This window comes from Pristis pectinata, chromosome 20 (assembly GCF_009764475.1).
Source record: "Pristis pectinata isolate sPriPec2 chromosome 20, sPriPec2.1.pri, whole genome shotgun sequence".
Lineage (NCBI taxonomy): Eukaryota > Metazoa > Chordata > Chondrichthyes > Rhinopristiformes > Pristidae > Pristis > Pristis pectinata.
The window spans coordinates 40273602-40288143 of record NC_067424.1 but is presented as its reverse complement, the minus strand read 5'-3'; the positions used below and the strand labels follow the sequence as shown (position 1 = coordinate 40288143).

Sequence of the window (14542 nt, the reverse complement as noted above, 5' to 3'; positions counted from 1 at the left end):
TTCACTCTGTTCCCCCGTGGGCTCACTGTGTGATGTAGGAACTGTGGGCCGGATCCCTCATAGGGCTGGGACCCAGATGATGGGCCGCATGGCCTGCTCCTGTGTCTGTGGTTCTCCCAGCTCCGATTCCTCCTCCAGTCACTGAGCTCACCTGCTGACTGCCTCCTCTTGTCTCCTCAGCTGGGACTGGGGCTTCCTCTCCCACTGTGAACGGAACTCTGGGACACTCGGTCTCCTTAACTCCCGGGATCTGGGTCGCACAGGACGTTGCTCAGGTTGTGTGGAGACGGACATCACCCAGAACCAGGATAGTGGAATACTCAAAGGGGGACATTTCATCCTTCGGTTCTGAGGAGTACAAGCAACGGGTAACTCTTCATCTCAAGAACTTCAGTCTGGAAATCCGTGATCTACAGAGAGAGGACACTGGGAATTATGAGGTGACTGTTACAGCGAGTTCAGGAGCACAGAGTCTGAAGACAGTCCAGCTGGTGGTGTACGGTGAGTGAGACTGCTGCGGAGGTGCCCGGGTTTCACCGGTTCCTGAAACACCCCTAATTAATGGGTGAGGGCAGATCCTCTGCATTCCCCTGTTTACTGAACCCCACTGACTGTCAGTGTCCAGAGCTGGGGGTCACGGTCCCAGGGTAGTGGGGCTGAGGCAGTGCCAGGCTGGGGGACACACCCACCACATCCCGGAAACTGGGCCAGGGGCCGTGAAGGATCAAACTGTCAACGAGGAATCTCGTGGCTTCGAGGCTGGAGAAGCCGATCACACAGGGAGGGGGGAATGGAGGGATAGGCTGATGTCAAGGAAGGAGTTGGTATGGATGGGCTGAGTAGTCTGTATCTGTGGGTCACAGTTGAACAGATCCCACTGTATCCCCAGGTCAAAGGCCTGGTCTGTCATGTTCAGGGATCCCAGTTGTTCCGTCTGTTTCCCAGAGCACTGCTTGTTAATTCCCCAGACTGAGGTCTGAGCTCAGCAAGGTGTTTATTCCTCAGCCTTCATGCTGTGCTTTGCTGAGCGATCCCCTGTGCGTTCATTACACAGAATGTAGTGTCCCAGTGAGTGACACAGTACACGTACATAACAGCACACTCACACCCAGCAATACAGTTCCTGACTCACTCTTACAATAATATAACTTTGCCAATAATCTCACCCAGCAACGCCTGGCTGGAGTCTGCCTGAGAAATCTTCTCTCCTCCATCCCAGGGTGAACCGGTTCCCATTGGAGGGAGGAGAACATCAGAAAATGGGAAATAGGAGCAGGAGGCCATTCAGCCCCTCGAGCCTGTTCCCCACTCACTGAGATCACGGCTGGTCTGACCTTGGCCTCAGCTCTACCTTCCTGCCTGTTCCCCACAAGCCCCGACTCCCCTCCAGACCAAAATTAGGCCTTGAATGCATTCAGTGACTCAGCCTCCAATGCTCTCTGTGGGGAGAGAATTCCAAAGATCCCTGACCCTCAGAGAGGAGAAATTCCTCCTTATCTCCGTCTGAAATGGGTGGCTCCTTATTCTGAATCAAGGGGGATCGTTCCACGAGGGTAATCATCCTCTCAGTGCCCACCACTGTCGTTTCACTCCAGGCAGATTCTGTCCTCACAGAAGAATCACAGAGTCGACACTTAACAAGACAATTGGTTGCTGTGAGACTTAAGATAAGATATCTTTATTAGTCACATGTACATCAAAACACACAGTGAAATGCATCTTTTGCGTAGAGTGTTCTGGGGACAGCCTGCAAGTGTTGCCATGTTTCCGGCGCCAACATATCACGCCCACAACTTCCTAACCTGTACGTCTCTGGAATGTGGGAGGAAACCAGAGCACCCAGAGGAAACCCATGCAGACACGGGGAGAACGTACAAACAGCAGCCGGAATTGAACCCGGGTCACTGGTGCCTTCATAGCGTTACACTAACTGCTACACTACTGTGCCTGGCTCTGACTGTTCCTCTACAGTGCTCCGAGCAGCCCGATCTGTCCCATTCTTAGATCCTGCTGACTGGTCGATCCACGTCCTCCAGATTGCTGCCAATGTCCTGTAGCCCTTGCCCTTATGTTATCCCCCAGGCAATGTCAGAGCCTCATCACACAAGGTCATGGATTGTCTTGGCTGAAATGATCGGCTATTGGAGGTCCTTTGTTCCCCTTGGCCTCCTAATATCCTGGCAGAAGGACCCTTCCAGGCTTCTTCTGTGGACAGGCTCAGAAATCCCCCTCCTTGCAGTCCCACATTCTTCCTGCAAATCTTCGGTGTCCCAACCTTTTCCTCCAACCGTCCATCCTCGTGAACTACTCTGACACCATCCTCGTGAACTACTCTGACACCAGCACCAGACAACACATATCACCAACCTGTCAAAGCAGCACAGCCCCATGTTGGTCTCTGCAGACGTGCCTCAACAAAGCCAGTAATAACACAAGGTTATCATGTTCAAATCTAACAAACCCCATAACTCCCTCTCCTTTCTTTTATACAGTTCTTATATATTCTTAGACGACAGCTGCTCCCAACTACTCTCCTTAGTTCCTGTCCAATAATATCATAACTTTCCCTCCGCCAGTTTAATACTTTCCCACAAGGTCCAGACTTATCCTTATTCACAACTATCTTGAAACTGAAGGAGAGGTGATCACTATTCCCAAAATGCTCTCCCACTGAAGGGCCAGTCTCATTTCCTAAAAGAAGGCCCAGCATTGCCCCTCCTCTCGTTGGACTATCCATGTAGTGTCAACAAACCCTCTTAGATGTATCTGAAAAATTCTGCCTCATCTAAGTTAAACTCACCCACTGTAACAACCCTGATGCTTTCACATCTTTCCATTATTGGGAGGTATTCTAAGGGACAGGATGTATAAGTTTTTGGAGATATAGGGCCTGATTCAGGGTATTCATCAGTCATGTGGTAGGTCATGACGAACCATCTTATAGAGTTTTTTGAGGAGGTTACCAAGAAGGTTGATGAGGGGAAGGCAATGGACGTTGTCTACATGGACTTTAGCAAGGCCTTTGACGAAGTCCCGCGGGGGAGGTGGTCCAGAGGTTGAGTAGCTTGGCATCCAGGATGAAGTAGTCAATTGGCTTCGTGGGAGAATCCAGAAAGTGGTAGTAGATGGTAGTCTCTCTGACTGGAGGCCTGTGTCTAGTGGTATGTTGCGGGGAATGGTGCTGGGTCTGTTGTTGTTTATCACCTATGTTAATAATTTAGACGATAACATGGTAAACTGGATCAGCAAATTTGTGGATGACACCAAGATTGGACAGTGAGGAAGGCTATCAAAGCTTGCAGCGTGATCTTGACCAGAAAGGTAAATGGGCTGAAAAATGGCAGATGGAATTTAATGCAGACAAGTGTGAGGTGATGCACTTTGGGAGGACAAACCACAGTAAGACTTACACAGTGAATGGTGGGGCTCTGAGGTGTGCGGTAGAACAAAGGCACCTGTGAATACAGATCTATAGTTCCTTGAAAGTGGTGTCACAAGTAGATAGGGTCATAAAGAGAGCTTTAGGCACATTGACCGTCATAAATCAGGGCATTGAGTACAGGAGTTGGGATGTCATGTTGAAGTTGTACAAGATGTTGGTGAGGCCGAAGTTAGAGTATTCTGTGCAGTTCTGGTCACCTGCCTACAGGAAAAATATCAATAAGCTTTAGAGTGCAGAGAAAATTTACAAGAATGTTGCTGGGACTTGAGGACCTGAGTTGAATTGGATAGGACTTTGTTCTCTGGAGAGCAGGAGAATGAGGGGAGATTTTAACGAGGTACACAAAATGATGAGAGGTATAGATAGGGTGAAAACATTCAGGCTTTTCCCCCTCAGGTTGGGTGAGATTAGAACTAGACGACACAGGTTTAGGATGAAAGGTGAAATATTTAAGGGGAATCTGAGGGGAAACTCCTTCACAGAGGGTGGTGCGAGTGTGGAATGAGCTGCCAGCGGAAGTGGTGGATGTGGGTTCAGTTGTAACATTTAAGAGAAGTTTGGACAGGTACACGTATGAGAGAGGTATGGAGGGCTATGGCCTCAGTGCAGGTAGGTGGGACTAGGCAGAAAACCAGGCTGGCATGGACTAGATGGGCCAAAGGGCCTGTTTCAGTGCTGTAGTGCTCTATGACTATAATTTGATGAGGATACAAAAGATCCTGGAAGTCTGGAGTGCATGAGAAGTTAACTTTAACAAGGAACTATTGTTGGAGAAATGATTGGGATTGAAAGGTGATAAGTGCCCAGGACCAGATGACCTGTATCCCAGGACTAGAAGGAGGTGTCTGTGGAGGGAGTGGATGCATGTTTTGTTATCTTCCAAAATTGTATCGGTTCGAGAATGGTTCCCACAGACTGGAAGAGAGCAAATGGAACCTTGGTCTTTAAGAAAAGAGGGAGAAGGAACTATGGACCAGTTCGTCTGACATCAGTGGGAGGAAAAGTGCTGGAAACTGTGCTGTGCGACCTGGAAAATAACATTGAATTGGGCAGAGTCAGCATGGATTTATGAAAGAGAACTTGTGTTTGACGTATCTTAAATCTTTAGTTTGCAGCCAGCTGAACAGGTTGGGAAAGCTGGATGAAACAGTGTATTGGACTTTGAGAGGCAAATAAGGTGACACAGAAGAGATTGTTGAAAAAGTTAGACCCAGTAATTCCAGGTGATGTTGTGTGGTGTAGAGTGAGAATTAGTTAACAGACAGAAAATAGAGTAAGATTCCAGGAGTCATTTGGGTGGGGACACTGTGAGCAGTGGGGTGCCTTAGGGATTGATGTTGGGCCCCGGCTGTGCACAGTTTATATCAGTGAGTCGGATGAGGGGATCAAGCGTAATCTATCCAGGTTTGCAGCTGAGATAAAGCCGGGTGTCAGCGTGGGCTGGCAGGCAAAGTGAGGACATGGCAGATGGAATATAATGTGAAAAAATGTGAAGTCCTTCACTGTCGTAGAAAACAGAGAAAGATGGAATAATTTTTAAATGTTGGGATATAAAAAGGAATTGATGTTCCGAGGGACCTGGGCGTCCTTGTACACCAATCACTGAAAGTTAACCCACAGGTACAGCCAAGAATTGGAATGCAAATTGTACTTGGCCTTTACTGCAAGAGCATTTGAGTCCAAGAGTAGAGACGTCTTGCTCCAATTATACAGAGACCACGCCCGGAATATTGTACACATCTGGCCTGGTCTGTGCGTGTACTGAGCAGATACAGAGAGAGAGCTGGAGAGATTGCAGGGAGTGCAGGAGAGATGAAGCAAATTGGGACTGACCTCTCTGGCGTTCAGAGGATGGGAGGTGATCTCACTGAAATGTGAGATCACCTCTCACGTTGGCAGGGTAGATGCAGGCAGGATGTACCCCTGGCTGGGGTGTCAGAATATGGGGTCAGCTGCTCAGGACTGAGAAAGGAAGAAATTTCTTCAGCCAGGGGGCAGTGAATCTTCCAAACTACCAAAGAGGGTCGTGGAACCTCAGAAACTCAGGGTACTCAAGGCAGAGGTGGATGGGTTTTAGATATTAAGGGAGTCGAGGGATGTGAGGTTCATGCAGGAAAGTGGAGCTAAGAGAAGATCAGCCACGATCTTATTGAATGGGGCAGCAGACAGGAGGGGCCAAATGGCCTACTCCTACCTTTATTTCAAAAGTGGAACTGGAGAGAATTCCCGGGATACAGAGCCAGAAACAGGACACGGCAGAGAGTTTGTGGATGAGCGCGGGCAGTGGTTGGGAAAGAGGGCGCAGCCCACCTGGGAACTTCCTCCAGCAGCAACTGGCTGAACTGAAGGGTGAGGGAAGGGTTAAACTGGTGGGTGGAAATGAGCTGGGATTGGCTTAAACTTCACTCGGGACTGCTGGGGACGGGACGGTGGGGCTGGGGATCGAGGTGTCCACAAGGATCTCCTTTACTCATCATTCATCTCTCCGTCCCAACCTCAGAGCCCGTGTCAGGAACATACATCATGGTTCAGTACACCTCCAAGAACTGCAACCTCAACCTGACCTGCTCTGTGACCTCAGGCGACCCCACCAGCTTCATGTGGTGGAGGGGAGGAGAAGCTGTGGGAAACGACAGCCCCCATCACCTCTGGGAACACGGAGAGACGGTAGAGATTCATCACACAGCAGAGGTGGAGGACGTTGTGTACAGGTGTGAGGCCAGGAACCCCGTCAGTGAGGGCACGGCACAGATCCGGCTGGTGGACGTCTGTAAATGGAACACACCCGGTGAGTGTCAGAGAGAGGAATCAGATTTTAAAGAAGTTGGTTGTTTCCCTGCCCTGAGTGTTCAACAGGACAGTGTAGAGGGAGCTTCACTCTGTGTCTAACCTACAACCTGAGAGTATGTGATGGGACAGTGTGGAGGGAGTTTCACTCTGTGTCTAACCTGAATCAGAATCAGAATCTGGTTTATTATCACTGACGTGTCATGAAAGCTGTTGTTTTGTGGCAGTGGTACAGTGCAAGACATAAAATTACTCCAAGTTATAAATAAATAGAGTGCAAGAGAGGAATAACGAGGCAGTGTTCATGGGTTCATGGACTGTTCAGAAATCTGATGGTGGAGGGGAAGAAGCTGCTCCTGAAACGTTGAGTGTGCCTGTGTCCTTTTATTAGAGAAAGGTTTGTTTGCACATTTACTAACTTTCATCAGAATGGTTCTCATTTTAAAACATTGACATCCCTGTCCAGGATGTACTCCAACCCCTGCAATGCCCACTGGTCCACGAAGGCCTCCAAGGAAGCTAGTGGACACCACATGCTCCCTCTCCAGGAACACCCGAGTATGGACATATCCTCAGAAATGGGGCAGGCAGGCGGCTCGGGCAGAACCCTCAACGGCCCACTGAATGGACCTATGAATGGCCACCTTGGCCAGGCCCAGGAGGAGGTCCTCGACTGACCCACCCTCCTCCCCACCGGGTGACTGAAGATCGGGAGCCTGGGGCTGAAGTGCAGAGCTTGATGAGCAGCCCCTGCAAAAACTCAGACAGGGACTGCAGCCTCTCACACTCCAAAATGACAGGCAGCCCGGAAGCCAGGCACCAGTTAAAAACCTGTTCTACGGCACTGCTCTGTACAATACTCCCCACCTCCACTGGGTACCCCCATCGCTGCTGGATGGTAAAACAGACAGCCACATGGCCAGTTGGCAGACGAGGGCAAAGAGGTGGAAAGTGTACAGGAAATGCCTCACGTGGCATGGAACGACATGGAGGGCATTTCCGAGTGACTGACTCTGGAGGGGTGTTTTGAGGCCTGTTTCCGATGAGCAACTCCATCTGGGCAGGGGTTGGCACGGTCAGAATCACTCCATACTCATGAGCCCCGACACCCACTGTGACCAGGTGGCTGGAGGCTTCAGCCGTGAGTGCAGGAGGCGAGCAGATCAATCCTCCACCATCCAGTCTGTGCTGTTGTCTGGCTGCCCTCACAGCTGCCCACTGGCAGGGGAAGACTCTGATGGCAGGTGACCATGTCCCAGACTCTTGAAAAGGTCCCAGTTAAAAACTAGGCAACCCTACTGATGCTCACCACTGGGAGCTGTGTGTCATCCTGAAGGCAGTGCCCTGGTGGAGAAAATACATCGCCAGTGCAGGCCACCTGGGAGGATGCTGAGTGTACAGGTATCTTGAGTCACGACCTGGGTCCGTACACACACCAGCGAATGACCACGGCAGGCACGGAGTTTCCTGTGACCCCAGAAGAAATCCACCAGCTTTTGAATCTTGGTGGCAAACACACACGGAGTACCATATGGGTATCTGTGATCCACCCTGTCGAATACTTTCTCCTGGCCAAGGGAGAGAAAGGTTTCTGACACACCAGCCCACTAGGAAAGACAGACCTGGTCCCGGACCAAGCGCCTACCACAGGGCTCGGTCCACGACAGTTCGACCCAGGCGAGACCCTGTCAAGCACCTCCCTCTCAGCCACTCAATATCAGACTCTTGGTCGACCCGTTTGCATACTCCCGACAGAATGGACGGATATGAGTTTTGCCCACATCCCACCATAGTCTCAAGGAGGGGAAGCCCTCCTGTTTATCCCTCTTGGCGAAATAAATCCCTGAATCAGCCGTCCTCCTGCAGAAGGTTGTTGAAGTGCCAGTACACGAACCCCGCCTGTGTGCGCAAGGAGATGAGCTCCACCCACACCAGGTAAGATAAGATATCTTTTTTAGTCACATGTACATCGAAACACACAGTGAAATGCATCTTTTACGTAGAGTGTTCTGGGGCAGCCCGCAAGTGTCACCACACTTCCAGCGCCAACATAGCATGCCCACAACTTGCTAACTCAGATGTCTTTGGAATGTGGGAGGAAACCGGAGCACCCGGAGGAAACCCACGCAGACACAGGGAGAACGTACAAACTCCTTACAGACAGCGACCGGAATTGAACCCAGGTCACTGGCGCTATAATTGCTTTACGCTAACCGCTGGTCCGAGCACAGCACCGGTTGCATGGAGGCCGCCGAGACACAGCAGACGTTCACCTGTGAAACGTACAGCTGGCTGATCTGAGAGCCTCCCCCTCATCCCGACCCCCAGGTGAAGGCACTGGAGTCAGGATGGAGATTTCACCAGATGTTCACCAAGTCAAAAGAGCCGATGAACTCCCTGAACTTCTTCACTGACACTTGGCCACGCTGGAGAGGAGCGATCCCTTCCTCAAGAGTACAGTTGAAGTTCCTCCCCACCGCCACCCACCCCCCCACCCCCCACCGCAACCCCGAAGTTGACGTACTTGCCACAGTCAATGGAACTCAAGGGAACGAAGGCTTCTCAAACTTGCATCACGCCGGGCCTGGGGGCGTACACGTTCACAAACGGCAATGGCACCCTGTGCAGGCACACAGAGAGGTGAAGCAAGGGGCCTGGCACAAGCTCCTGGACTTCTAAGATCTCTGGCTAAAATGTTGTGGCCAAAAAGACAGCCATCCCACTCAGAGTGGAACTGAGGTGACTCATGTAGACCCCTCTTAGCCGCTCCAGGAGCAGGGTGAATTCATCTCCCAGATCGGTGTGGATTTCCTGCAGGAAACCGTCTCCCTGCCGATGGACTTTGGATCGTCCACTGTGTCCCACACCGAGTCACCCCCAGCAGCTGACACGGTCCCATCGTCCCCGGCTCTGGATGTCCAGCTGGAGCCGGGTCCTGAGGCAGAGAGGACAAGTCTCCCCTGTTCCACCACCGCCCACAGACCCAGGACTTGGGGAACCGTGAACAAGGACACACGTCTCCCCTGGGTGGGGAACTCCCGGCCTCGTTGGTGCTGTGACAAGAGGCCCTGACCTTTACAGGCCTTGCCCTCCTCCTCTCCCAGGACACCGGACCCAGAAGCAGCTCCAGGAGGGTCCCCAACCTCCCCACCCACAGGGGTCCCCCTCACCCTGCGCCTCAGGAGGGGCTGGTGTCCCAGAGGTTTCCCCGTTCCCCTCCCCCTGGGGACAGAGTGTCTTCCCTTTGGACTGTGCCCACAACAGGGGGAGAAGGCCGGGACCCCCCCCCCCCCCAGTGGCCGACTCCCCCCTTCAGGTTGTCCCAGCACCTCAGGGCCACCCTCCAGCTCGGAGGAAGGACACCTCCTCCTCCTTCCCCGAGGGGTGCGGAGGCTCAGAGACTCCATCATAGAGGAAGTCTCCACCTCCACCGCCCCGTCCTCCTGCCTGGCTCTCCCAGGACATGGCTCAACCTGGGGGCAGGTGGGCTCCCCGGGGTCAGGCCCAGGGGTAAGTGCTGAACTTGGGTGTCCGGCAATGGGCCTGGAGGTGTTTAGACTTCCTTCACACCTTCATTCCCTCCCTCCCTGCCAGCCACTGACACATCCCCCATACCCATTCCCTCGGGTGCGGAAGGGAGGAGTAGTGGTACTGGCCTGGTCCTTGCGTGCATGGCACTGCGCATGGTCCGGTGCCCAGGACACACGGTGGGCCATCCCCTGGAACTGGACACTGAGCTGTCCCTGACCGTCCACCTCCCGCACAAGAGGAAGGAGGAGACATGGCGGAGGCTGCTTTCCTGGAGTAGGACTGGGTGGTCCCCGGCCCCACCTCCCCAGAAGGTGCAGGTGGGGGAGAAGGCGCTCACTGGGAATGGAAGGTGGGAAATTGGATGATATGACCCTCTGGTGGTGACCTCTAGTGGATCCACCGGCAGGAAGGTCCTGCCCACAGTGAGTCTTAACCCAAGTCTTCATAGTTTGAACAGTGACAGGACCACAGGGGTGACTGGAGCTGCCACAGCGGTGTAACTGTGGGATGGTCCCACCACCAGAGAGGGTGGGGTGTCCATCGGGTCCGCAGACCCCGGCAGATACACTCACAGTACAATCCAGTAACAAAAGTACAGGAGAGGGGAGATGAATTGGGGTGGGACGGGGAGAGGAGGCCCAAGGTGGGAGATCTGTTCCTGCCGTCCTGTGCCGGCTCTTCGACTGGGGGAGGCCTCTTCACCCGCGTCTGCCGGGGGCTGCTGAGGCCTGATGGAAGGGGAAAGATTGAAACAAACTTCCTTCACACAAGAGACAGCCCCAGTTGTCCTGGGCTGGGCACTTGGGGAGGGGAGGGGGTTCACTGGTGTTGGGGATGGACCATCCCCAGTCTCTCACAGCCCCGCCCCAGAAATCTTCCTGCCTCTTCGGCCTCCCCGAACACTCTTCGACCACACCATCCTCATAATACAGAAGGAATATTCTTTCTTCTCTCCAAGAATAACTTGCTCTCCCTCTGCTCTCTCCCACCAGCAAGGCAGATGTAAGAACAGTGACGTCTCCCCACCTCCCCCCTGCTCCACAGTCCCACCCACTGACTGCAGCAGCTGCTCACTGTTTGCAGACAGGGGCCCCCATCCCTCAATTTTCTAATTGCACAGTCGGCAAAGCACACCTTGAAAAATATATTTTTGTAAATTGATAAATTGGTTTATTACTGTCACACGTACCAAGGTACGGTGAAAAACTTTGTTTTGCACGCCATCCAGTGAGATCATTTCATTACAACAGTGCATTGAGGCAGTACAAGGGAAAACAATAACAGAATGCAGAATAAAGTGTTACAGTTACTGAGACACTGCAATGCGGGCAGACAATAAGGTGCAAGGCCATAACGAGGTAGATTGTGAGGTCAAGAGTGCATCTTATCATACAAGGGCACCATTAAATAGTCTTAGAACAACAGGGTAGAAGCTGTCCTTGAGTCTGGTGGTAGGCGCTTTCAGGCTTTTGTATCTTCTGCCTGATGGGAGAGCGGAAAAGAGAGAATGTCCAGGGTGGGTGGGGTCTTTGATCACGCTGGCTGCTTTACCGAGACAGCAAGAAGTGTAGACAGAGCCCATGGAGGGAAGGCTGGTTTCCGTAATGTGCTGAGCTGTGTCCACAGCTCTCTGCAGTTTCTTGTGTTCATGGGCAGAGCAGTTTCCGTACCAGGCCGTGATTCATGTGGACAGGATGTTTTCTATGGTGCATCAATTAAAAATTGGTGAGGGTCAATGAGGATATGCAAAATTTCTTTAGCCTCTTGAGGAAGTAGAGACGTTGGTGAACTTTTTTGGCCATGGCATCTACGTGGTTGGACCAGGACAAGCTAATGGTGATGTTCACTCCTTGGAACTTGAAGCTCTCAACCCTCTTGACCTCAGCACCATTGATGTAGACAGGTGCACGTGCACCACCCCCTTTCCTGAAGTCAATGAACAGCTCTTTTGTTTTGCTGACATTGAGGGAAAGGTTGTTGTCATGACACCATGTCACGATGCTCTCAGTCTCCTTCCTGTACTCTGACTCATCGTTATTTGAGATTCAGCCCACTACGGTGGTATCATCTGGAAACTTGTAGATGGAGGTAGAGCAGAATCCGGCCACACAGTCATCACTGTACAGGGAGTAGAGTAGGGGGCTGAGGACACAGCCCTTGTGGGGCACCAGTGTTGAGGATAATCATGGCGGAGGTGTTGCTGCCTGTCCTCATTGCGGTCTGTTGTCAGGAAGTCAAGGATCCAGTTGCAAAGTGGGGTGTTGTGTCCCAGGTCTAGGAGATTGGAGATGAATTTGCTTGGAATTATAGTATTGAAGGCAGAGCTGTAGCCAATGAATAATGGTCTAATGTAGGTGTGTTTACCATCCAGATGTTCCAGAGGTGGGTGTAGGGCCAGAGAGATGGTGTCCACCGTGGACCTGTTTTGGCACTAGGCAAATTGCACTGTGTCGAGGTTGTGTGGGAGGCTGGAGCTGACGTGTGCCATGACCAGCCTCTTGAAGCACTTCATGCTGGTGAATGTCAGAGCCACTGAGCGGTAGTCATTAAGTCACAAAATTTTCTTTGGCACTGGGATGATCGTGATCTTCTTAAAGCAGGTGAGAACCTCAGACTGAATTAGGGAGATGTTAAAAATGTCTGCAAATAACCCCACCAGCTGATCTGCACAGGATCTAAAGACACGGCTGGGGATTCCATCTGGGCCAGATGCTTTCCGTGGGTTCCCTCTCCGGAAGACTGATCCTACGTCTGCAGTGGTGACTGTGGGTACAGGTGCATTGGAGGCTGTTGGGGTGGGTGGTGACATTCCAATCCCCTTATGTTCAAAACATGCAAAGAATATGTTTAGCTCATCGGGAAGGGATGTGCTGTTGTCGGTGATGCTGCCCGAATTCATTTTGTAGCCCATTATGGCATGTATGCCCTGCCACAACTGACAGCTAGTCGGGGACTCGATTTTGGATTGGTTTTGTCTCTTGGCTTCCCTGATGACTTTATGAAGGGCATAACTTGATGTCTTGTACAGATCAGGGTGACCCGATTTGAATGCCACAGATCTGAACTTCCAGTGATTCGATGGGCCCAAGAGCCACTCTTGCAAACTTCTGGTGATTCGGTGATTTTAGCCTGGTTCACAATGGGCCAAATGGCCCCCCTCTGTGTCAGGAGTGGATCTCCCAGTTCATCCATAGTTTCCAGTTAGGGAACACCTGGATTGACCCCTTAGGTACACAATCCTCCACACACTTGCTGATCAAGTCGGTGACAGTGGTGACATACTGATCCAGGTTGGCTGCTGAGTCATTGAACATGGACCAGTGTACTGACTCAAAGCAGTCGCGTAGAAGCCCATCTATTTCCTCAGACCATCACTGTGTTTTCACATGTACAATATACACGTTCCCATCAGAGGGGAGTTGACTGTATATCACCCAGCTCTCCCTGCCCCAGGGGTGTGTGTCAGGATGTTGTGGGGGGGGGGGGGGTTAACTCTGTCAATAACCCCGGCTCTCCCTGCCCTGAGAATCTATGATGCTGGACCTACAGATGCTGGGAGTTGATGACACAGAGGGAGGCCATTTGACCCATTGTGAACCAGCCTGAAATCACTGAATCACCAGAAGGTTGCAGCAAGAGTGGCTCTTGGGCCCATTGAACCCTGGTGGCTCTGTGCTGGGTCAGTCCGGCTTGTTTCACTGATTAATCCCACTCCCTTGCTCTTGTTCAGAAGCACAGTGATTGGTCCTATTCATGCAGGGGTTGTTCCGTGTGGGGAGCATCATGGCCTTCACCACCCCTGCCAACCCAAGGCAATGTTTTCTCTGGGGAACATTCCCCACCTCCCTCCCCTCCTTCTGCCCCTTACTTCAACTCTGGGCCTCCAGGTATCCTGTGACCCAACCAACAAAGGCAGGGATCCCGACTGCCTCTTCACCCCCTCACCCACCTGTCCCTCCTTCAGGGATCTGTGGACGTGCTCCAAGCTCCCTCTGACCCCCCCCTCCCTCCACACCACTCCCACCTTCCCATTTACCCCATGATCCCTCCGTGTTCACCTTCCCAAAACATCCACATTCCTCTTCTCCGGACTGGGTCCCATTTGCCGTGTCTGTGCCCCCCCGACCCGTCCATCGATATCTGGCTGCAGGCTGTAACATCCTTCCTCAGGGCCTGGTGCAGAGAGTCTTCACTCTGTTCCCCCCGTGGGCTCACTGTGTGATGTTGGAACTGTGGGTCGGGTCCCTCACAGGGCCGGGAGCCAGACGATGGGCCGCATGGCCTGCTGCTCTGTCTGTGGTTCTCCCAGGTCCGATTCCTCCTCCAGTCACTGAGCTCACCTGCTGACTGCCTCCTCTTGTCTCCTCAGACGGGACTGGGGCTCCCCCTCCCACTGTGAAGGGAACTGTGGGACGTGCAGCCTGGTTAAATTCTGGGATTGCCGTCGGATCAAACATGGATGCGGTTGTGTGGAGCCGGACGTCACCCAGAACCAGGATAGCGCAATACTCAAAAGGGCATATTGAATACTTCGGTTCTGAGGAGTACAAGGGGCGGATAACTCTTCATCCCGGGGACTTCAGTCTGGAAATCCGTGATCTACGGAGGGAGGATGCTGGTGATTATGAGATGACTTCTACAACAGGTTCAGGAGCTCAAAATAAAATGACAGTCTGGCTGGAGGTGTCCGGTGAGTGAGACTGCCGCGGAGGGGCCCGGGTTTCACAGGTTCCTGAAACACTCCTAATTAATGGATGAGGGCAGATCCTGTGCATTCCCCTG

General features: G+C 52.2%; 2 protein-coding genes across 5 annotated transcripts in view; one reads left to right on the top strand and one right to left on the bottom strand.

Moving 5' to 3' along the window:
• Positions 1-14542, bottom strand: part of LOC127580904 (SLAM family member 5-like) — a 665368-nt gene that overhangs the window by 154810 nt on the left and 496016 nt on the right. The gene's annotated exons all lie outside the window — the stretch shown is intronic.
• The window catches only part of LOC127580908 (carcinoembryonic antigen-related cell adhesion molecule 5-like), a 30458-nt gene that overhangs the window by 4538 nt on the left and 11378 nt on the right, over positions 1-14542 (top strand). The window contains exons 2-4 of the mRNA XM_052034889.1: positions 181-501; positions 5943-6230; positions 14130-14450. Coding sequence (XP_051890849.1) covers positions 181-501; positions 5943-6230; positions 14130-14450 — 930 coding nt within the window. The remainder of the gene's footprint in view (positions 1-180; positions 502-5942; positions 6231-14129; positions 14451-14542) is intronic.